This window comes from Labrus mixtus, chromosome 7, assembly GCF_963584025.1.
Source record: "Labrus mixtus chromosome 7, fLabMix1.1, whole genome shotgun sequence".
In the NCBI taxonomy this organism is placed as follows: domain Eukaryota; kingdom Metazoa; phylum Chordata; class Actinopteri; order Labriformes; family Labridae; genus Labrus; species Labrus mixtus.
The window spans coordinates 25899607-25924814 of NC_083618.1; the positions used below are offsets into that span (position 1 = coordinate 25899607).

General features: G+C 38.0%; 2 protein-coding genes across 2 annotated transcripts; both read left to right on the forward strand.

The window, feature by feature from the left end:
• Positions 1 to 2676: 2676 nt before the first annotated feature.
• LOC132977036 (bactericidal permeability-increasing protein-like) lies at positions 2677 to 9773 on the forward strand. Its single transcript, XM_061041394.1, has 17 exons — positions 2677 to 2723; positions 4122 to 4226; positions 4989 to 5096; positions 5186 to 5300; positions 5403 to 5534; positions 5625 to 5780; positions 5903 to 5966; positions 6953 to 7013; positions 7089 to 7180; positions 7414 to 7590; positions 7670 to 7729; positions 7806 to 7973; positions 8059 to 8126; positions 8233 to 8275; positions 8358 to 8421; positions 8801 to 8877; positions 9018 to 9773. Exons 3-17 carry the CDS (start codon positions 4994 to 4996, stop codon positions 9057 to 9059), a joined length of 1422 nt encoding a protein of 473 aa, XP_060897377.1. The 5' UTR covers positions 2677 to 2723; positions 4122 to 4226; positions 4989 to 4993; the 3' UTR covers positions 9060 to 9773.
• Positions 9774 to 17185: 7412 nt separating this feature from the next.
• On the forward strand, positions 17186 to 23762 carry LOC132977040 (bactericidal permeability-increasing protein-like). The gene is made up of 17 exons (XM_061041398.1): positions 17186 to 17271; positions 18116 to 18220; positions 18983 to 19090; positions 19180 to 19294; positions 19397 to 19528; positions 19619 to 19774; positions 19897 to 19960; positions 20944 to 21004; positions 21080 to 21171; positions 21405 to 21581; positions 21661 to 21720; positions 21797 to 21964; positions 22050 to 22117; positions 22224 to 22266; positions 22349 to 22412; positions 22790 to 22866; positions 23007 to 23762. Exons 3-17 carry the CDS (start codon positions 18988 to 18990, stop codon positions 23046 to 23048), a joined length of 1422 nt encoding a protein of 473 aa, XP_060897381.1. The 5' UTR covers positions 17186 to 17271; positions 18116 to 18220; positions 18983 to 18987; the 3' UTR covers positions 23049 to 23762.
• Positions 23763 to 25208: the final 1446 nt, after the last annotated feature.

Below are 25208 nucleotides of genomic sequence, written 5' to 3' on the forward strand. Positions count from 1 at the left end.
AAAAGAGCGGATGATTATGACTTGATAAGAACATTCATTAATCAAAAAGAGTCCCTTTGAACCCATACAAAGGCCACTTAGCAAGGATTCATTTTGTTAACTTACTTTTGACATTTGTTATCAGTCTTCAGCTGTGACCTCATTAAGGATCATAGTTGGGCTCCTAAATGAGGGTAAGAGTTTGGAGCCTTTTATTGTCATCTAGGAGGCATCAAGGAATGTCATTGACTTGTCAGCTGAGATTCTGAATGGAAGCGTGCGTGTGTGCGTGAACCTTTACCTGTACAACATATTGGATCAAACGTTTTGTCTGACCTTAAGCTGAAAGTTTAAAAAACAAGTTTTCTTTTGTTTAATTATTTTCAGTATGATCAGTTTTGACAACACTTCTTAAAGATAAAAGAGATAAAGATAAACTTTATTGAACCCCCGTGGGGGAAATTTGTGCATTACAGCAGCTCCAGAAAACAGGAGACGGGAATATAATTATTAAAAATAAAAATAGAAGTTAAAATCAAATCAAACATATTTACATTCAGTTAAATAAAAAAATACAATAGTGTAAAATTACACAGTAACTACACAGGAAAGGGTTATTGTTCTTAAAAAAACACACACAGTGTGTAGCATGAGGTGGTGATGCTGTTAAAGAGTCTGATTAAACAGTCTGACAGCAGACCTGCGGTAGCGCTCTGTCTTGGACCCAACCCGACAGCAGAGTGTACAACCCCACAGATATTAGTCATAACAGATTGCTATGTAACGTAAAAGCGTATTGTTATCAGTGTCACCTTTTTTCCATGCTTAGCATCTTTACTGGGTGCATAAAGTCATTTAACCCAAGATATGTATCAGGCTTAAATACAAATAAATGAATGAAAATGACTGTATAACTTTAAAAGACATAGGTTTGTAAGTATAAGCCTTAAAAACCAAATCAAAACTAGCATCTAACAAATGTAGCCATTTAGCCACAGACTGTAGACATCATGGTAACAGCTACAGCTAAATACACATAGCATACACATACTTTACATGCAAAATGAATGTTCAGCCTTATATTTTTTATTAACATGTTTTTTTCATCATGGTTGATTTTAACAAATATGTGCTGTTTAACGTTGTCATTGTTTCAAACTTTAACTGTGCTGCTGCTTGTCAATCAATCAATCTTTATTTGTATAGCGCCAATTAATGAGAAATGTTATCTCAAGAAACTGTACAAAAAGAGCAGGTACAAAACTGTACTCTTTGTTCTGTTATCTACAAAGACCCAACATAAATCCACCGTGAGCACTTAACAACATTTATCAAAGTTACAGTGACAAGGAAACACTTATCTTGGCCAGGACGCTCATGGATGTGGAAGTGTTCTACTGTTTAAATAAAGGTTTATTTAAAAGATGTGTTTCCTGTAAAAAAAAATAAAAAGGAAATGATATATAGGACAAAACTACTCAGAGGGATTTGGTACAGCTGTTTCATCATTTTAGCCCTGACTACAAAACCTTTCAAGTATTATTTTTGCAAAACAAGATTACTGCACCAAATTACTGCTACAAAGTGAAATGGAACCAACACAGATATGATTAAATCATTTGCTGTCTGCACGTGTAGGATGGCCTTACTTACAAGTCTAGTTTAAAGGTCTGCTGGCATCTTGCATACGGACCTACATTAGTCAGAGGTGTGACAATCTTATCGAGAACCAACAATCTTCAGGTCCAGGACCTACTTTTACTGTCTGTTCCAAAGATCAGAACTGAACTGGGGAATAAGGTGTTTAAGTTGAGGATAAAGTTTTAGTTTTTCCAGTTCTAATTTGTTGTGATGCAGATGTGCGCACAGATTTATTCTTAAAAACTTTGCTTTGTATTGTGCTAAGCTCCTTCTTCATCCCTTTACTGGAAGTTTGTTATAGTAACTAGGCAGCCCAGGAGGTGACAAATATGAAAAGACAAAAAAACGTGCTTTTATTAAAACTATGCAAACAACAATCCAAGAGGGAGGTCACGAGGTGCCTTCCAAAAGATTGTTTGTAATGGTATGTTTTACCCATTATTGTCAAAATAGATACAAATAGTAGTTCTTTTTTAAGAAAACCACAACATTAAGTGAAACCAAATTTAAATGACCTTGTGAAAATATTTAAATGTCAGTTTGCACATAAAAGCAACCACGTAGGTGTCTGACAATTATTGTAGATGGCTGTTCAACATGACTCTGGTTCTGCTCTGGGTTTTTCCTCTTAAAGGCATTTTCTTTGTCACTTGTAACTTTGCGTAATGTTTCTTAGTGTAAATAATATGACAAAGAGTAAAGTCTAGACCTGCTCTTTTTCTAAAGTGTCTGCAGATAACATTTGTTGTGAATCAGCGCTATAAAAATAAAGATTGATGATTGAAAAGCAATTCTACATCATTGTTAGTATTCTGTAATTTTCTTTGGGTAAAATGTTCATCAAATGTCTGTGTCTTTGTAGTTTTATCTTTTATTTTTTAGTTGCAAATGGAGCTGTTATGATTCAGGCCAAGTTTCAGACTTTGTCTGTGAAAGCCAGGAAGTGAGCAGCAACTATGAAGTTTCCTTATTGTTGCATTATCTGGGGCAGTTACGTATTGAGTATGTATATTAGAGGCCATGTTCCTCCCTTTGTCATTCACTTCATCTCGTTGGCATTCAGACTGACACATCAGGAGGAACCAGACTAACTACAGCTTTGGGTAAGAGTGGGTATCATGTTTTTGTATGGTGTTTCATTTATAAAACACATTCTGAAGATTTTCTTTGTTCTGATTAAAGTAACAACATGTAACTTTTCTTCTTACAAAGTAGTTCCAAAGACGATCTAATAGTGTCAAGACTTTCAACAGGGAGAATAGTGTCTCTCTCATGTCCACAGTGTGGCCCGGTCACCTGCTCTTAGCACTATATGACTTTCGCAGAGGGTTAGGGTTAGGCTACATTTCAATGGCCTATAGGCTAAGAGACAGAAGAAGATGGTGACATATTAAGCTAAGAATATAACAAGAAAGAGTTGCCAAGAAAGAGGTCTGACTGGAGTGTTTTTTGGGTTAGGGTTAGGCTGTATCGTCATCCTTGTCTCATGTTTAGCAGCTTTACCGGGGCATAAAGTCATCTCATCCAAGTTATGTTTCTGGTTTGCATACAATTAAATAAATCTATCCGACACCGAAAAGTTGCATCTTCGCTGGCCGATCTTAAAGTCAGCTTTATAGGTTTATAGGACATAGGTTTTTAAGTACAAGTCTTACAAACCTATCCCAATTAATACCTCACCCTCTTCAATGTAGCCGTTTAGCCATGGAAAATACACCTCATTATAAAAGGTGAATTCAAATACTCTTAAGTTATTTTTGCACAAAATCCAGTAATATTAATCTACCTTGTAAGTCGGCATGGATCTTTACCGTCTCACAGTGTCATTGCCCTCTGTTTGTCAACAGATGGCCGTTATCTGTAGAGGAGGATGCAGCAGCACTGTGTGTCATAGGACAGTGCAGTGGCACTCAAGAGACTCAGCACAAAAGTGCACCAAACCAAAATCCTACACATTGGTGCTTTAATTTTAACAACAATGATCCAAATTCATAACAGACATATCAGAATCAACGTGTGAAGGAACTTTCTTATGTTGTATATGAACATCTTCTAAACAAAGGGTCGATTTCAGAAGGGGAAAACTGTCCTAAAGTGATCCCATGATTCTGATTTGTTTGGTATGAAGTATGTTCTTTTCCACCTTAATTTCCACATTTTTGTACTAAATGTGTTCCCCTCTGAGTCCGGGCCAAAGCCCTACAAGAGAGCGAGTTCTGTTTCTGGTTCCTATTATTCACGTTTTTAGAGTCTAAATAGTTTTTAAAAGATTTGTTGAGATTAGTAATCTAGAGACGTTGAGTAAAAAATGTACAACATGGATGCTCTGTCTCTGTCATCCTGTTAGTGTGTGTACCTCTCTGCAGCCTAAGTGCTCCTGTGTCCACCCTGTTCACCCCCCATCCCAGTAATGATATGCATATCCATATCCAAAATGGAAAAAAGAAGTACCTTTACTCTCATCTTAATTCAATCATGTTGTCATGTGGTTTCTTTCACAGAACGAACAGTCAGCTCTTTCACAGACCTCAACTGACCGAGAAATCCTTCACCAAAGGCTCGATAGTACATCTACTTACAAGTACTGTGTTGAGTACAATATAAAGGTAATTTAAGCTACTTTAAGTTTTTTAAGTGGTTATGAAAATGTTTGACTTTAATACCTATGCCTCTTTATGAACTAAAACACAAACAACATCAGCAAGGACAGGACAGAATATTGCTGTAAGGACATTTTCAGGATAACTCTTAAGAGACATACAATAGTGGTGTGATAGCCTTGCGGTTATGCCCCATATGGAGGCTGTGGTCCTAGTGGCAACGTCTGTGGATTTGAGTCCGACCTCGGCCCTTTGCTGCATGTCACTCCCCACTCTCCCCTTCTAACATTTTATGTCTCTCTTCAACTATCTCATGAAATAAAGACAAAAATGGGCAAATAGAATTATTCTGCCTAGTGTTATACCATTGATCTCCAAACGTTACGGCTTTATGAGTCTTTGTACATAATAGTGAAATGTTTGAGAACCCTGTCACGTCAGATACTTGCTTATGGATTCACTTTTACGTCAGATTGACTTTAATAGCATAAGTTATCCTCAACTGTATTGTCACCTATCAATCACTCAATCTTGCCGATGCATCCTATTCATAGATAGCCTAATACAGGATTACAAAGAATAATTTATCTAAAAATGGAGGAAAACTCTAAATGAAGAATCCTCTGTATAATTTCTGTTTTATAGGATAAGAAAACCAGAATTAAACTTCCTCATAAAAGCAGAACTCTGTCTGTTTTATAATCCTGTTAATGAAAGTATGAAAAATATGTAATTATTTGTGACCATCTCCTTTTTATCTCCAAACAGTGAAGATGTTTCTGCGCTGCTTGCTGGCACTGCTGGCTTTAACCTCACTGAGTTTTAGCACCAATCCCGGAGTACAGGTCAGACTAACAAAGAAAGGACTTGAATATGGTAAGTTTTCCTGCGTGGTGTTGTCACAGTTTTAAAGTACTGATCTCTGCACAGTTCCATCAACATGTTCTCTAACCTTTTGCTAATAGGCAGACAACTGGGGATGGTTTCGATACAGCAGAAACTCAAAACCATCACGATCCCAGATATGTCAGGCAAAGTAAAGGTGCATCATGTTGGCAAGGTCCAGTACAGCCTGACAAAGTAAGCCAACCATTTACCCTCTTGTCAGTTCTGTAAGAAATATGGACAGTAGTTTGGTGTCATTTTAAGGACCTTCATGAAGAAGCATGTTTTCTCTTCCAGTATGAGGATAAAGAGTGTGGGGCTACCACAGTCTCAGTTAAGTCTGGTGCCAGGGACTGGTTTAAGACTGGGCATTGGAAACGCCTTTCTCAGTATGAATGGAAACTGGAGGGTTAAGTTCCACCGAATTCTGTGAGTGAAAAGATGACTTACTACTAGCTTACATAGTTGAAGTTTTGTGTGATATGTAGCTTATGCAGCAGTGACTCCTCTCTCTTAAAGGAAGATCCACGGCTCTTTTGATTTGGACGTGAAAGGACTCACAATTACATCAAGTATTGCTGTCAAGAGTGATGAGACAGGCCGACCTGCCGTCAGTACCGTCAGCTGTGCAGCAACGGTCGGCAGTGCAAGCATCAAATTCCACGGTGGAGCAAGGTAAAATGTTACCCTGCTCTGCCCTATGTTTGTACCCATGAAGGTGGATGAAATATTTTCAGTTTTACTGGATGTGCTTGGTACCCATATATTGTAATTCCTGTGGTCGCTTTTTGTTTCAGCTGGCTGTACAATCTCTTCAGAAGGTTCATTGATAAGGCTCTGCGAAAAGCACTAGAGAAAAAGGTGAGAGCCAACAACCCATAAACTTACTATTCATGATGATCATCCTTTCCTCTCACAGGTTATATTTACCAAAGTACCTTTAGCATGGGGGTCCATCCTACATACATGTGAGATCTCCAACAAAGATTTCCATATTCTACCATTCTTGCTTCATGTCTAACAGTGGGGGCTCAGCAGAGCGTAGCTGACGGACTCAGAGCGTAGAGGGAGCAAGGAGGAGCAGTACATGAAAACAGACACTTTTTTCGGACTTTAGCTATTGTGAACGTATAAAAGTAGGTACATAGATTAAATATATACGAACCCCAAAAAGGGCATAATATGGGCTCTTTAATGTAGAGCCATCTAAGGGCCCAAATTTATGGCCACCAAGCATTGTTTTTTTGCCACGTCCCTCGCAGAAATTTCTCCAGATTATCTGACTCTTTCAATCATATTATCTGATGTAGACATTGTAACACAGAGAATCTTTGCAATTATATGTCCAAAAAAACCCTTATACTTAGTGTTGCACTATTTTCCAGCACAGTCACTATAGGTATGTAGAGTTTAAAGAACAGCATTATTAGAAGCTAAATATATTGGAAAAAAAACAAAAGAGTATGAGAATGTGACTAGAGGCCCCAGCTAGACCAGTTTTTATGAGGGGTCACAACCCAGAGGGTCCGATATCACTGGATTCATCCCTAACAATATGTTTGTATTTTAGAAGCTCATTGCATGTCTTAATATTTGTTTAATTTGAGTACATTTGGGCAGATGTTTAATCATGTATCAGAAATGGAATTACGAAATTAAAACTGTGCTTAAATACGTAAGTGTTTTGTGTTGTCAGGAAAATATTATTACTATGAATGAATCCTTCTAACAGAGAGAAAATTTATATTTTTAGTCTCAAGGCCGGGACAGGACGAGCTGTTTTTTTCTGGTCAGTAATCACTGTGTAACATGAAGTTCCTTTTATCATCTGTTCTTTATTGTTGCAGCTCTGCCCTCTGGTGGCTGACGCGGTGTCTGATTTGAATCCTGAGCTGAAAACCCTCAATGGTAAAATACTCTATTGCAAATAATTGAATACTTCATTTATCCTGAACATTTGACAGACTTTCTATCTTCCTGCAGTTTTGGCCAAAGTGGACGAGTTTGCTGAGATTGAATATTCCATGGTATCATCGCCCACAGTGTCAGCATCTTCTCTGGACTTGGGCTTGAAGGTAATCAGTGTAAAGCAAACAGAACCGGTTTTTGATTTTTTTATCTCAAGCCTTAGTTTAACAAAGTGTAAGGTGTAAGGTATTTTATCTGCTCTATTTGTAAAGTGTCTTGAGATTTAAAAAAATATGAATTAGACTATACAAATAAAGATTGATTGATTGATAGTTTTACTTTGAAGAAATGGACTGTTGAATTCACAGCTTTTCTCTCTTTGTGTTTCTTTTTCGTTTAGGGTGAATTTTACAATATCGGGAAGCACCAGGAGCCTCCATTCCCACCCCCCAGTTTTTCTCTCCCACCCCAGGTCAATGAAATGTTGTACATCGGTGTGTCCAACTTCACTGCCAACTCTGCAGCTTTTGTCTACAACAAAGCTGGAGTCCTCAGCCTGTACATCACAGATGACATGGTTAGATGCCTCCTCTTTATTGTTTATCTAAATTCACGATGCCACACAGATCTATTACTAACTAGCTCTGTAAAAACAGATCCCACAAAGCTCTCCCATCCGTCTTGACACCAACACATTTGGAGCCCTCATCCCAAAGGTAACAACCCATTTCCATGTCAAGAGAAGAATATTCTCACTGGCAGTTTGTCAGCTATATCTTCTTGTATTTTTAGATTGCAGAACGATTCCCAGGTCTGAAGATGAAACTGCTGCTGAATGCCCCAAAAGATCCGGTCATCAGTTTTAAGCCCAACAACGCCACGGTTCAAGCCACTGTCGCAATGACGGCCTATGCTATCCAACCCAATGCTACGCTTACGCCTCTCTTTGTTCTTAACTTGGTAGGTGCCATAGTTGGCACGATGGAAGCTGTGCATGTTTAAAAACCAGTAAAACGAAAACTCGCTCACCATATTGTCTCTACAGGACATTAGTGTCAGCGCCCGAGTGTTTGTCAGTGAAATGAAGATTGCTGGGGCCATCACCCTAAACAAGTGAGTTACTAAAATAATCACAGCATGCTCTCAGAAGCAAAAAATAGGGCCAAGAGGTCCTTGTAAAGATGAACGTCACTGAATAATTTTCTCCTAATTTGAACAGGTTGGGTCTGACCCTGGGGACTAGTTATGTTGGAGATTTTCAGGTGAGAGCTGTATTCTAACACGAGTCACAAAGTGAATCATCAGTACCAACTGTACGCACTAACCCCATCCTCTAACCTGCAGGTCGGGTCCCTCGACGGCATCCTCAAAATTGTCCTCAAACTAGTAGTGATACCTAAACTGAACAGTGAGTTCTTGGATTTTCAATAACTACGTCATATGTATGGAGTATGGAGTTTTGCGGTTAAATATAAAGATTCTGATGTGACTGTAATTAAACATCTCCACTAGTTTTACTTCAGCATTATTTTTCTTCTTAAGAAACCGTGCCAAATGTAATTTAAAGCCTTTCTTATGCAAAGCAAACCAGTTGTTCCCCACCTTTAACAGTAACACTCTTAAATATATATAAATGTCGGGGTTATGTTGTTAACGTCTCTTGAAGATTTATAGCATTAATTGCTTTCGCTAAATCACAAATTTGTCTGAAAATAAGTATAGATATGATGTTTCCCTGTTGGATTTATGTGACTCAGTAATATAAACATGTCAATTTTTCTTCTTAGCTCATCTCGCAAAGGGATACCCACTTCCTACTCTTGGAAAGATGAAGCTTGTGAACACTCAGCTTCAGGTCCTTCAGGTCAGACACTGGATGTTTTCTATTATAATGCATATTTTTTATTATGATATCATAATATGATGTGGATATTTTAAATGTGTATGATCAACTGAATTCAGAAATTTATACTGACTATTGGTGGTGATCTTCATTTTTTCCAGGACTATATGCTGATTGGAACAGATGTCCAGTTCACGCCTTAAAAGTTCCATCTGGAAACTCCGAAGAATCTTGACTGTACTGTGGCATGCCAGTATAAAGACATGGCAAAAGCATCAACAAGTACAAATATTGGTTCTCCAGAGAAATATGTCATAGAAATACCAATTTTTTTATTTAGTGTTTAATATGTAGAATGTGTTGATCCATAACGTTTTTACTGCAGCTTTGAGAGTCCCATTAAAATGACAAGACATCAGTCAACCACCAACACTTCAAACAAAACAAAGTTTGTTTAAACGAACATTAAACTATGTATTAGAGAGGCCGAGCTGTGGCTGAGAGCTCGGCCTCTCAGGCTTTGGGACGTGGACGACAATATCTATAATATAGAAACACAAAACACAAAACCTCAAAGTATAAACAACTAGCAAGATTAATAATTAAAAGCACAAAAAAAAAAAAACAGAAAGTTCTTGAATGTGATGATTATTTAAACAATGTCCAGCTTCCACTGACTGGCAGGAAATTATTTCTTAATCTTTACCCTTGTCCTTATTTCATTTCATCTCATTTTATCCACTTTTTTATTTTGGTGTGTTGCAACTAATCAGGAGATGTTTTTAATGTAGTTGTGTAACTGAAAAACTGTGTTGAATTTTTCTTACTAGTGAATCTTTTTTACTTGACTGTATTTGAAAAAAACTTGACCTTATATGTATTGTTGCGAATTTTGAATAAACTGGTTTGAAAATTCATTTTGCATTGAGGTTTGTTTTCAGTTTTTTCTTTTTTTTTTTTTTTTTTACATAAAACTGCTTTTGATTGGGGGTGGTCAAGTGATGCGGAGCGAGTAGGAGCGTCCGAGCTCCCGGACAAAGTACTTTATTCAACATTTTAGAGACAGATTAATTAATAAAAATAAGGAGCGATGTCCTCGTGTTAACTTTGGGGGAAGACAACTGAAAACAGACAGACTTTGCGACCAAAATCTCTGAAAAATCAGCCAGACCAAGAGACCAACAGACCCGATGAGATGGCGGACGGTGAGGATATAGACAGCCTGGTAAACAAGATAAGCGAAGGAGTTTTTGCAAGGTTCAGTTCCAGTTTGAATGCAAAGCTTGACCAGATAGCCAATAGACAGAAGATTGTGGAAATTCATAATGACATCATTCATGTCTTTAATGGACTCATGTGGCTTCATCCTGGGTGTAAACAAACCATAGGGTTACATTGTAACCTTGGTTCTCTGAGTGAAGATACTATCTCTTCACCCCGTTACATTACATGTATGGGATACCTTGCTTGTCAGAGACCATGGATATTTCTTTAAGATACACTGGCTTACCCGGTAATGCCCCACAGTTCATCTATAAAGCACCTGGCTGGGGTGCCAATCCAATACACAGGTGTGCAACAAACAAACTATTTACAAATGTACACTATTTACATGCCAATCAGGACAAGGCCCCGCAAGATGCAAAGGCCAAGCCTAGGGGGCAGAGGGGCTGTATAAGCTAGACCGCAAGACTAACCCTGGTGCAATGACAACTGGTTCTTAATGTCCTGAAAACCAAGGAATTGGTCATCGATTTTAAGAAGAACTGTCATAACCCTGAAGCTAGCACTATCCACGGTGGAGATGAGTTGACTCATACAAATACCTTGGAACAGTGTTCGACTCTGAACTAAAGTTTTCTGAAAACACTGAGTCAATTATGAAAAGTTGTCAACAGAGAACTCTTTTAGTGTTTTTCACTAGCTCCAGGAAGAATCAGCTCTAGGAAGTTTTCGCTTCCGCATTGGACATCGCTCAGTTCACACAGACACAGACAGAGAGGCTGATTACGTGCTATGTACTACGGGTGAGCGTATTCACCCGTAGTACGATCTCCCTTAGATCTGTCTCCCAGTCACTATAGCTGTAATTCGAACTGTAGTTATACTATAGGTACTGTGTCTGTCCCCCGGCCCAGACCTGTTTTTATAAGTCATCCAAACGTAGAAAAAAAAGGCATAAATCGTCAAAATCTCATTAGAATCAAAACTACTAATACGATTTTGCTAAAAAATCTGAAAATTCACTGCAGACTTTTGAACATTAGGTCCTTAGCATCCAAATCTCTTTTAGTGAATGATCTGATATCAGATCAGCATATTGATTCACTTTTTTTGACTGAAACCTGGCTGTGTCGAGATGAATATGTTAGTTTGAATGAATCCACTCCTCCCAGTCATTTTAATACTCATATACCTCGTGACACGGTCGAGGTGGTGGAGTAGCAGCTATATTTAATTCTAGTCTTCTAGTTAACCCTCGACCAAAGCTGAATTTTTCTTCTTTTGAAAGCCTTGTTCTTAGTCTTTCACATCCAGTCTCAAGAACCTTTCAGCCAGTTCTAGTTGTTGTAGTTTACCGCCCTCCTGGCCCATATTCTGAGTTTCTATCTGAATTTGCAGAATTTTTATCAGACTTAGTCCTTAGCAGTGATAGAATAATTGTTGTAGGTGACTTCAATATCCATGTGGATGTTGATAATGATAGCCTTAGCACAGCTTTCATGTCATTATTAGACTCTATTGGTTTCACCCAGGGTGTAAACGAACCTACTCATCGTTTTAACCACACCCTGGATCTTGTTTTAGCTTATGACATTGAAATCCAAAACCTTACAGTTTTCCTAGAAAATTCTCTTCCATCAGACCATTTCCTTATTTCTTTCGACTTTGCCCTACCAGAATTATCTCTGCTTAATAAAAATGTGCTCTCCAGAAGTTTATCTGATAGTGCTGTAGCTAGATTTAAGGACGCTATTTCAGCTGCTTTTGATTCAGTACCGTGTTTCAACCCAGTTGGAAACTCTTATGATAGCTTTAGTCCCTCTCAGCTAGATCAGTTTGTTGATAGTGCAGTGGATTCGCTGAGAGTTACTCTTGATTCGATTGCTCCCCTAAAACAGAAGGTTATCAAACGGCAGAGAATAGCTCCATGGTTCAACTCAGAAACCCATACTCTAAAACAATCGTTGCGAAATTTTGAAAGAATATGGCGCTCGACCAAAACGGTAGAATCTCGTTTATTCTGGAAGGATAGTCATAGAAAATATATGAAGGCTCTACGTCACGCTCAAGCTGCCTACTACTCCTCTCTAATTGAGGAAAACAAAAGCAATCCTAGATACCTTTTCAGCACTGTAGCCAGGCTGACAGAGAGTCATAGCTCCATTGAGCCTTGTATTCCTTTAGCCCTCAGCAGTAATGACTTCCTGAGCTTTTTCAACAACAAAATTCTAGACATCAGAGACAAAATTAGTAACCTCCTGCCCTTACCTGGTGCAGATACGTCTGATACGGCAGAGACAGTTCCAGGACCTGATATTAATCTAGACTGTTTTTCTCCAATCGACCTTTCAGAGCTAAATTCAATTATTTCTGCGTCAAAACCGTCAACCTGTCTTTTAGACCCAATCCCAACCAAGCTGTTTAAGGAAGTCTTTCCCTTAGTTAGTAACTCTATATTAGATATGATCAATATGTCTTTACTGGCAGGCAATGTACCACAGTCATTTAAAGTAGCGGTAATCAAACCTCTACTCAAAAAACCTACTCTAGATTCAGGAACTCTAGCTAACTATAGGCCTACAGTATATCCAACCTTCCTTTTATCTCAAAGATCCTGGAGAAAGTGGTAGCTAATCAGCTGTGTGACTTTCTCCATGACAACAGTTTATTTGAGGAGTTTCAGTCAGGATTTAGAGTCCACCATTAGCACTGAGACTGCACTAGTTAAAGTTACAAATGATCTACTTCTAGCTTCAGACAGGGGACTTCTCTCTGTGCTCGTCTTGTTAGATGTTAGTGCTGCTTTTGACACTATTGACCATCAGATCCTATAATACAGACTTGAACATTTACTTGGAATTACAGGGACTGCTTTAAGTTGGTTTGAATCCTACTTATCAGACCGATCTCAGTTTGTACATGTTAATGATGAGTCCTCTATGCACACTAAAGTTTGCCATGGAGTGCCAAAAGGTTCAGTGCTTGGACCAATTCTCTTTACATTATATATGCTTCCTCTGGGAAATATTATGAGGAAACACTCCATACAGTTTCATTGTTATGCAGATGATACTCAATTTCATCTATCAATGAAGCCCGATGGCACCAGTCAGTTATGTAAGCTAGAAACGTGCCTTAAGGATGTTAGGACCTGGATGACCAGAAATGTTTTGCTACTTAACTCAGACAAGACTGAAGTTATTGTGAATCATATAATCACCTTGATTAATTTTTCTTTCAGTTAAGGAGGTGACCAAAAAGATAAACCATCCATCAAATTAAATCATCTTTTTATTTCATTATCTTACAACTTACCGTTTAAAAATGTCTCTGAACAGAAAAGTAATTTCCTGGAAAGCAATCCTGTCACCTCTTAATGTTTGATGATACGCTTCAACATGTGGTAAAACATTTAGTTCAAAAGAGCGGATGATTATAAGTTGATAAGAACATTCATTAATCAAAAAGAGTCCCTTTGAACCCATACAAAGGCCACTTAGCAAGATTTTGCTGAGATTTTGCTTACTAATATTCTCTTTTTACTGTATTGACAAGAAAAATCGACGGTCAAACATAAAGTCAAGAATCAACTGACAGAAGAGAAAAAAATGGTGCTAACAGGACTAATAATTTAAAAGTCATGATGATTTGCAGATATAATCCAAGTGTTCCAAAATATTCCTTTTGTTATCATCCAAAATGGAACTTCTGCATACTGAAAACCTTTCAACCATTTTATTTGTTATAGTCTACAGCCCTCCTGGCCTCTTCTCAGATCTAAATATGCAGAGTTGTTTTTTATTATCAACAGTAGTCCTTAGCACTGATAACATAATAATCATAGGTGACTTTAATAACCAAGTGGACATTGATAATGACAGCCTTCGCACAGCTTTCATGTCTTTATTGGACTCACGTGGCTTCATCCAGAGGGTAAATAAACCTACCATCTTATCAGGAATAAACAATCTTCAGTTCACCTACTTTCACTGTTCCAAAGATCAGAACTGAACTGGGGAATAAGGTGTTAAGATTTGCTCCATTTAGTCTGAAAAAATTACAAAAAGACCAGAATTTCAATGAGTGGGTATCATTGGAAGCTTTTAAGTGGATTTTGAATTATTTGTGAATGTTCAGCCTTGTATTTTTTATTAACATGTTTTTTTCATCATGGTTGATTTTAACAAATATGTGCTGTTTAACGTTGTCATTGTTTCAAACTTTAACTGTGCTGCTGCTTGTCAATCAATCAATCTTTATTTGTATAGCGCCAATTAATGAGAAATGTTATCTCAAGAAACTTTGTACCTGAAACAAAAAAGAGCAGGTACAAAACTGTACTCTTTGTTCTGTTATTTACAAAGACCCAACATAAATCCACCGTGAGCACTTAACAACATTTATCAAAGTTACAGTGACAAGGAAACACTTATCTTGGCCAGGACGCTCATGGATGTGAAAGTGTTCTACTGTTTAAATAAAGGTTTATTTAAAAGATGTGTTTCCTGTAAAAAAAAATAAAAAGGAAATGATATATAGGACAAAACTACTCAGAGGGATTTGGTACAGCTGTTTCATCATTTTAGCCCTGACTACAAAACCTTTCAAGTATTCTTTTTGCAAAACAAGATTACTGCACCAAATTACTGCTACAAAGTGAAATGGAACCAACACAGATATGATTAAATCATTTGCTGTCTGCACGTGTAGGATGGCCTTACTTACAAGTCTAGTTTAAAGGTCTGCTGGCATCTTGCATACTGACCTACATTAGTCAGAGGTGTGACAATCTTATCGAGAACCAACAATCTTCAGGTCCAGGACCTACTTTTACTGTCTGTTCCAAAGATCAGAACTGAACTGGGGAATAAGGTGTTTAAGTTGAGGATAAAGTTTTAGTTTTTCCAGTTCTAATTTGTTGTGATGCAGATGTGCGCACAGATTTATTCTTGAAAACTTTGCTTTGTATTGTGCTAAGCTCCTTCTCCATCCCTCTACTGGATCACGAGCCACTAAGAGGGAGGTCATGCGGTGCCTTCCAAAAGATTGTTTAAAATTGTATGTTTTACCCATTTTTGTCAAAATAGATACAAATACGGGGGATTTCCTGAGGTAAGACGTGACGTAAATAAACAACGCGGAAGTAGCAGCCAAAGCAACAGAGTCCGCTACACGACGTTATAAAGAGAATATTTGTCTTTATAGCGATGCTATGTGTAGTCCAATGGAATGACAACATCCACAAAAGCGCAGAGAACATACTGACGAACAGAAAACAGAATGCAGCCGTTTAATTAAGTGCACGGAGATTGTACGTTTTTAATTAAATGAATTAAGCTTCTCTTTAAAGCCTTGACCTCAGGATTTTTTAACCATTTTTTTAAATCCATTTTATTTGTTAGAATCTATAACCGTCCTTGCTCATAGTCAGCGTTTCTATTTGAAATTGCAGAGTTTTATCCAATTTAATCCTTAGCACTAACCCTAACCCACCCTAATCATAGGTAACTCTAATGTTCACATGTACATTGATAATGACAGCGTTAGCACAGCTTTCATGTTTTTATTGGACTCACGTGGCTTCACCTGTAAATGAACCTACTCATTGTTTGAATCACACCCTGGACCTTGTTCTAGCATATGGCCTTGAAACTGAAAACTTAAATGTCTTTCCAGGAAGTCCTTTTTTATCAGATGATTTCTTTATAACATTTGACTTCATCCTACCAGACATGACCCTACTTAATAACAATATGCTCTATAGAAGTGTGTGACATTACTGATGCTACATTTAAGGAAGCAATCCAAGCAGCTTTTAATTCAGGACCGTGTTTCAACCTCAAAGAAAACTCTTACACTACCATTATTCCCTTTCAGCTGGATCAGTTTGTAGTTACTCTTGATTCAATTGCCCCTTTGAAACAGAAGATTATTGAATGGCAGAGACTAGCTCAGTGCTTTACTTCAGAAACTGGAAACCTAAAACAAACATTGCGAACATTTTCAAGAATATGGCAATCGACCAAATAAAAGGATCCAGTTTACTTTGGCAAGTAAGAAAGTCATGAAAAATATGAAGTCATGACATTTTGGCTACTTAATTCGGACAAGACTGAAGTTATTGTGCTTGGCCTTAAAAGCCTCAGAGAGATATTTTCTAATAGAACTGTCGTTAAAGGCATCAGCCTGTCATCCAGCACCAGCTCTTCGTTATGCTGCTTTAGGGTTAGATCGCCGGGGGACCTGGCACATTGCGCTCCTGTGTCTCTCTTTACCTATCTACATATGTACAGTATTGACATCATATTATTGCATGTCATCATCTGTAAATAGTCATGTACCATAGGTTCTGTGTGGAACCCCCAGACTCTAACCATCAGTCCAACGCATTGCATTATCCTTAAGGTCGTTAAAATAAGACAGATCAGTCTATGATAGTACTTTGTTGTTACTGCTAATACCACACATACTTTTACCATTATTACTGGCATTGTAGCTATACATCTATCTAATTCATTGATGTTTTGTTGTTGTTGTTGCTTTGTTTGACTCTATCTGTATCTTTTTTTCTGCATCTCCCTCTGTCCTCGCTCAAGCTCAACACAATTATTGCAGATGGCTGTTCAACATGACTCTGGTTCTGCTCTGGGTTTTTCCTCTTAAAGGCATTTTCTTTGTCACTTGTAACTTTGCGTAATGTTTCTTAGTGTAAATAATATGACAAAGAGTAAAGTCTAGACCTGCTCTTTTTCTAAAGTGTCTGCAGATAACATTTGTTGTGAATCGGCGCTAAAAAAATAAAGATTGATGATTGAAAAGCAATTCTACATCATTGTTAGTATTCTGTAATTTTCTTTAGGTAAACTGTTCACCAAATGTTTATGTCTCTGTAATTTATATTTTATTTTTATGTTGCAAATAGAGCTTTTATGATTCAGGCCAAGTTTCAGACTTTGTCTGACAATAAAGTTATATCAATCAATCAATCAATCAATCAATCAGTTATATGAGAGCCGGGAAGTGAGCAGTGAAGATAAAGCAAATATCAAGTTTCCTTATTGTTGCATTATCTGGGGCAGTTCTGTATTGAGTATGTATATTAGAGGCCATGTTCCTCCCTTTGTCATTCACTTCATCTCGTTGGCATTCAGACTGACACATCAGGAGGAACCAGACTAACTACAGCTTTGGGTAAGAGTGGGTATCATGTTTTTGTATGGTGTTTCATTTATAAAACACATTCTGAAGATTTTCTTTGTTCTGATTAAAGTAACAACATGTAAATTTTCTTCTTACAAAGTCGTTCCAAAGACGATCTACCTTGTAAGTCGGCATGGATCTTTACCGTCTCACAGTGTCATTGCCCTCTGTTTGTCAACAGATGGCCGTTATCTGTAGAGGAGGATGCAGCAGCACTGTGTGTCATAGGACAGTGCAGTGGCACTCAAGAGATTCAGCGCCAAAGCGCACCAAACCAAAATCCTACACATTGGTGCTTTAATTTTAACAACAATGATCCAAATTCATAACAGACATATCAGAATCAACATGTGAAGGAACTTTGTTATGTTGTATATGAACATCTTCTAAACAAAGGGTCGATTTCAGAAGGGGAAAACTGTCCTAAAGTGATCCCATGATTCTGATTTGTTTGGTATGAAGTATGTTCTTTTCCACCTTAATTTCCACCTTTTTGTACTAAATGTGTTCCCCTCTGAGTCCGGGCCAAAGCCCTACAAGAGAGCGAGTTCTGTTTCTGGTTCCTATTATTCACGTTTTTAGAGTCTAAATAGTTTTTAAAAGATTTGTTGAGATTAGTAATCTAGAGACGTTGAGTAAAAAATGTACAACATGGATGCTCTGTCTCTGTCATCCTGTTAGTGTGTGTACCTCTCTGCAGCCTAAGTGCTCCTGTGTCCACCCTGTTCACCCCCCATCCCAGTAATGATATGCATATCCATATCCAAAATGGAAAAAAGAAGTACCTTTACTCTCATCTTAATTCAATCATGTTGTCATGTGGTTTCTTTCACAGAACGAACAGTCAGCTCTTTCACAGACCTCAACTGACCGAGAAATCCTTCACCAAAGGCTCGATAGTACATCTACTTACAAGTACTGTGTTGAGTACAATATAAAGGTAATTTAAGCTACTTTAAGTTTTTTAAGTGGTTATGAAAATGTTTGACTTTAATACCTATGCCTCTTTATGAACTAAAAAACAAACAACATCAGCAAGGACAGGACAGAATATTGCTGTAAGGACATTTTCAGGATAACTCTTAAGAGACATACAATAGTGGTGTGATAGCCTTGCGGTTATGCCCCATATGGAGGCTGTGGTCCTAGTGGCAACATCTGTGGATTTGAGTCCGACCTCGGCCCTTTGCTGCATGTCACTCCCCACTCTCCCCTTCTAACATTTTCTGTCTCTCTTCAACTATCTCATGAAATAAAGACAAAAATGGGCAAATAGAATTATTCTGCCTAGTGTTATACCATTGATCTCCAAACGTTACGGCTTTATGAGTCTTTGTACATAATAGTGAAATGTTTGAGAACCCTGTCACGTCAGATACTTGCTTATGGATTCACTTTTACGTCAGATTGACTTTAATAGCATAAGTTATCCTCAACTGTATTGTCACCTATCAATCACTCAATCTTGCCGATGCATCCTATTCATAGATAGCCTAATACAGGATTACAAAGAATAATTTATCTAAAAATGGAGGAAAACTCTAAACGAAGAATCCTCTGTATAATTTCTGTTTTATAGGATAAGAAAACCAGAATTAAACTTCCTCATAAAAGCAGAACTCTGTCTGTTTTATAATCCTGTTAATGAAAATATGAAAAATATGTAATTATTTGTGACCATCTCCTTTTTATCTCCAAACAGTGAAGATGTTTCTGCGCTGCTTGCTGGCACTGCTGGCTTTAACCTCACTGAGTTTTAGCACCAATCCCGGAGTACAGGTCAGACTAACAAAGAAAGGACTTGAATATGGTAAGTTTTCCTGCATGGTGTTGTCACAGTTTTAAAGTACTGATCTCTGCACAGTTCCATCAACATGTTCTCTAACCTTTTGCTAATAGGCAGACAACTGGGGATGGTTTCGATACAGCAGAAACTCAAAACCATCACGATCCCAGATATGTCAGGCAAAGTAAAGGTGCATCATGTTGGCAAGGTCCAGTACAGCCTGACAAAGTAAGGCAACCATTTACCCTCTTGTCAGTTCTGTAAGAAATATGGACAGTAGTTTGGTGTCATTTTAAGGACCTTCATGAAGAAGCATGTTTTCTCTTCCAGTATGAGGATAAAGAGTGTGGGGCTACCACAGTCTCAGTTAAGTCTGGTGCCAGGGACTGGTTTAAGACTGGGCATTGGAAACGCCTTTCTCAGTATGAATGGAAACTGGAGGGTTAAGTTCCACCGAATTCTGTGAGTGAAAAGATGACTTACTACTAGCTTACATAGTTGAAGTTTTGTGTGATATGTAGCTTATGCAGCAGTGACTCCTCTCTCTTAAAGGAAGATCCACGGCTCTTTTGATTTGGACGTGAAAGGACTCACAATTACATCAAGTATTGCTGTCAAGAGTGATGAGACAGGCCGACCTGATGTCAGTACTGTCAGCTGTGCAGCAACGGTCGGCAGTGCAAGCATCAAATTCCACGGTGGAGGAAGGTAAAATGTTACCCTGCTCTGCCCTATGTTTGTACCCATGAAGGTGGATGAAATATTTTCAGTTTTACTGGATGTGCTTGATACCCATATATTGTAATTCCTGTGGTTGCTTTTTGTTTCAGCTGGCTGTACAATCTCTTCAGAAGGTTCATTGATAAGGCTCTGCGAAAAGCACTAGAGAAAAAGGTGAGAGCCAACAACCCATAAACTTACTATTCATGATGATCATCCTTTCCTCTCACAGGTTATATTTACCAAAGTACCTTTAGCATGGGGGTCCATCCTACATACATGTGAGATCTCCAACAAAGATTTCCATATTCTACCATTCTTGCTTCATGTCTAACAGTGGGGGCTCAGCAGAGCGTAGCTGACGGACTCAGAGCGTAGAGGGAGCAAGGAGGAGCAGTACATGAAAACAGACACTTTTTTCGGACTTTAGCTATTGTGAACGTATAAAAGTAGGTACATAGATTAAATATACGAACCCCAAAAAGGGCATAATATGGGCTCTTTAATGTAGAGCCATCTAAGGGCCCAAATTTATGGCCACCAAGCATTGTTTTTTTGCCTCGTCCCTCGCAGAAATTTCTCCAGATTATCTGAATCTTTCAATCATATTATCTGATGTAGACATTGTAACACAGAGAATCTTTTCAATTATGTGTCCAAAAAACCCCTTATACTTAGTGTTGCACTATTTTCCAGCACAGTCACTATAGGTATGTAGAGTTTAAAGAACAGCATTATTAGAGGCTAAATATATTGGAAAAAAAACAAAAGAGTATGAGAATGTGACTAGAGGCCCCAGCTAGACCAGTTTTTATGAGGGGTCACAACCCAGAGGGTCCGATATCACTGGATTCATCCCTAACAATATGTTTGTATTTTAGAAGCTCATTGCATGTCTTAATATTTGTTTAATTTGAGTACATTTGGGCAGATGTTTAATCATGTATCAGAAATGGAATTACGAAATTAAAACTGTGCTTAAATACGTAAGTGTTTTGTGTTGTCAGGAAAATATTATTAATATGAATGAATCCTTCTAACAGAGAGAAAATTTATATTTTTAGTCTCAAGGCCGGGACAGGACGAGCTGTTTTTTCTGGTCAGTAATCACTGTGTAACATGAAGTTCCTTTTATCATCTGTTCTTTATTGTTGCAGCTCTGCCCTCTGGTGGCTGACGCGGTGTCTGATTTGAATCCTGAGCTGAAAACCCTCAATGGTAAAATACTCTATTGCAAATAATTGAATACTTCATTTATCCTGAACATTTGACAGACTTTCTATCTTCCTGCAGTTTTGGCCAAAGTGGACGAGTTTGCTGAGATTGAATATTCCATGGTATCATCGCCCACAGTGTCAGCATCTTCTCTGGACTTGGGCTTGAAGGTAATCAGTGTAAAGCAAACAGAACCGGTTTTTGATTTTTTTATCTTAAGCCTTAGTTTAACAAAGTGTAAGGTGTAAGGTATTTTATCTGCTCTATTTGTAAAGTGTCTTGAGATTTAAAAAAATATGAATTAGACTATACAAATAAAGATTGATTGATTGATAGTTTTACTTTGAAGAAATGGACTGTTGAATTCACAGCTTTTCTCTCTTTGTGTTTCTTTTTCGTTTAGGGTGAATTTTACAATATCGGGAAGCACCAGGAGCCTCCATTCCCACCCCCCAGTTTTTCTCTCCCACCCCAGGTCAATGAAATGTTGTACATCGGTGTGTCCAACTTCACTGCCAACTCTGCAGCTTTTGTCTACAACAAAGCTGGAGTCCTCAGCCTGTACATCACAGATGACATGGTTAGATGCCTCCTCTTTATTGTTTATCTAAATTCACGATGCCACACAGATCTATTACTAACTAGCTCTGTAAAAACAGATCCCACAAAACTCTCCCATCCGTCTTGACACCAACACATTTGGAGCCCTCATCCCGAAGGTAACAACCCATTTCCATGTCAAGAGAAGAATATTCTCACTGGCAGTTTGTCAGCTATATCTTCTTGTATTTTTAGATTGCAGAACGATTCCCAGGTCTGAAGATGAAACTGCTGCTGAATGCCCCAAAAGATCCAGTCATCAGTTTTAAGCCCAACAACGCCACGGTTCAAGCCACTGTCGCAATGACGGCCTATGCTATCCAACCCAATGCTACGCTTACGCCTCTCTTTGTTCTTAACTTGGTAGGTGACACAGCTGGCACGATGGAAGCTGTGTATGTTTAAAAACCAGTAAAACGAAAACTCGCTCACCATATTGTCTCTACAGGACATTAGTGTCAGCGCCCGAGTGTTTGTCAGTGAAATGAAGATTGCTGGGGCCATCACCCTAAACAAGTGAGTTACTAAAATAATCACAGCATGCTCTCAGAAGCAAAAAATAGGGCCAAGAGGTCCTTGTAAAGATGAACGTCACTGAATAATTTTCTCCTAATTTGAACAGGTTGGGTCTGACCCTGGGGACTAGTCATGTTGGAGATTTTCAGGTGAGAGCTGTATTCTAACACGAGTCACAAAGTGAATCATCAGTACCAACTGTACGCACTAACCCCATCCTCTAACCTGCAGGTCGGGTCCTTCGACGGCATCCTCAAAATTGTCCTCAAACTAGTAGTGATACCTAAACTGAACAGTGAGTTCTTGGATTTTCAATAGCTACGTCATATGTATGGAGTATGGAGTTTTGCGGTTAAATATAGATTCTGATGTGACTGTAATTAAACATCGCCACTAGTTTTACTTCAGCATTATTTTTCTTCTTAAGAAACCGTGCCAAATGTAATTTAAAGCCTTTCTTATGCAAAGCAAACCAGTTGTTCCCCACCTTTAACAGTAACACTCTTAAATATATATAAATGTCGGGGTTATGTTGTTAACGTCTCTTGAAGATTTATAGCATTAATTGCTTTCGCTAAATCACAAATTTGTCTGAAAATAAGTCTAGATATGATGTTTCCCTGTTGGATTTATGTGACTCAGTAATATAAACATGTCAATTTTTCTTCTTAGCTCATCTCGCAAAGGGATACCCACTCCCTACTCTTGGAAAGATGAAGCTTGTGAACACTCAGCTTCAGGTCCTTCAGGTCAGACACTGGATGTTTTCTATTATAATGCATATTTTTTATTATGATATCATAATATGATGTGGATATTTTAAATGTGTATGATCAACTGAATTCAGAAATTTATACTGACTATTGGTGGTGATCTTCATTTTTTCCAGGACTATATGCTGATTGGAACAGATGTCCAGTTCACGCCTTAAAAGTTCCATCTGGAAACTCCGAAGAATCTTTACTGTACTGTGGCATGCCAGTATAAAGACATGGCAAAAGCATCAACAAGTACAAATATTGGTTCTCCAGAGAAATATGTCATAGAAATACCAATTTTTTTATTTAGTGTTCAATATGTAGAATGTGTTGCTCCATAACGTTTTTACTGCAGCTTTGAGAGTCCCATTAAAATGACAAGACATCAGTCAACCACCAACACATCAAACAAAACAAAGTTTGTTTAAACGAACATTAAACTATGTATTAGAGAGGCCGAGCTGTGGCTGAGAGCTCGGCCTCTCAGGCTTTGGGACGTGGACGACAATATCTATAATATAGACACACAAAACACAAAACCTCAAAGTATAAACAACTAGCAAGATTAATAATTAAAAGCACAAAAAAAAAAAAACAGAAAGTTCTTGAATGTGATGATTATTTAAACAATGTCCAGCTTCCACTGACTGGCAGGAAATTGTTTCTTAATCTTTACCCTTGTCCTTATTTCATTTCATCTCATTTTATCCACTTTTTTATTTTGGTGTGTTGCAACTAATCAGGAGATGTTTTTAATGTAGTTGTGTAACTGAAAAACTGTGTTGAATTTTTCTTACTAGTGAATCTTTTTTACTTGACTGTATTTGAAAAAAACTTGACCTTATATGTATTGTTGCGAATTTTGAATAAACTGGTTTGAAAATTCATTTTGCATTGAGGTTTGTTTTCAGTTTGTTTGTTTTTTTTACATAAAACTGATTTTGATTGGGGGTGGTCAAGTGATGCGGAGCAAGTAGGAGCGTCCGAGCTCCTGGACAAAGTACTTTATTCAACATTTTAGAGACAGATTAATTAATAAAAATAAGGAGCGATGTCCTCATGTTAACTTTGGGGGAAGACAACTGAAAACAGACAGACTTTGCGACCAAAATCTCTGAAAAATCAGCCAGACCAAGAGACCAACAGACCCGATGAGATGGCGGACGGTGAGGATATAGACAGCCTGGTAAACAAGATAAGCGAAGTAGTTTTTGCCAGGTTCAGTTCCAATTTGAATGCAAAGTTTGACCAGATAGCCAATAGATAGAAGACTGTGGAAATTCATAATGACATCATTCATGTCTTTAATGGACTCATGTGGCTTCATCCTGGGTGTAAACAAACCATAGGGTTACATTGTAACCTTGGTTCTCTGAGTGAAGATACTATCTCTCCACCCCGTTACATTACATGTATGGGATACCTTGCTTGTCAGAGACCATGGATAAGATAAGATACACTGGCTTACCCGGTAATGCCCCACAGTTCATCTATAAAGTACCTGTGCTGGGGTGCCAATCCAATACACAGGTGTGCAACAAACAAACTATTTACAAATGTACTCTATTTATGTCCACTGTGTGTCATAGGACAGTGCAGTTACACTCAGAGAGTCAGCACAAATCCGACACAATAGAGTTTCATATTCCCTGGTCGATGTTCAAGTTAGCTTTATAGGTTTATAGGACATATCCTATAGGTTTGTAAGTATAAGCCTTACAAACCTATCGAAACTAATACCTCACCCTCATCAATGTAGCCATTTAGTCATGGATAATACACCTCATTATAACAGGTGAATAGTCAGCGTCAATCCAACATCAAAAAATTCCATGTTCCCTGGACGATCTTCAAGTTAGCTTTATAGGTTTATAGGACATACTGTATATGTACAGAAGCACATTGCATTCACCAAAGAAAAAAAAATGGGACACATTCTCTCATAATTACGAGATCCTGATCTCATGATTACGAGATCCTATCTCATAATTACAAGATCCTGATCTCGTAATTACGTGGCCCTTTGGGAGGGGGTTAATAAACAGACCAAGGACAGTTAATTAACAGATAAATAGGTAGATATATATGTATCTCTTATCTGAAATTAAAACAAAGACTCCCTCCGAAATGGTCTGAACCAGGATCTTTGCAATCGATGGAAGGTTAGACCGATCTCAAACCTTCCATTCCTGGGTAAAATTCTTGAAAAGGTTGTATACCATCAACTAAATATTTATCTATCACACAATAATGTGTTTGACATGTACCAGTCTGGTTTTAGAATTAACCACAGTACAGAAACTGCCCTTGTCAAAATTGTTAATGATCTTAGA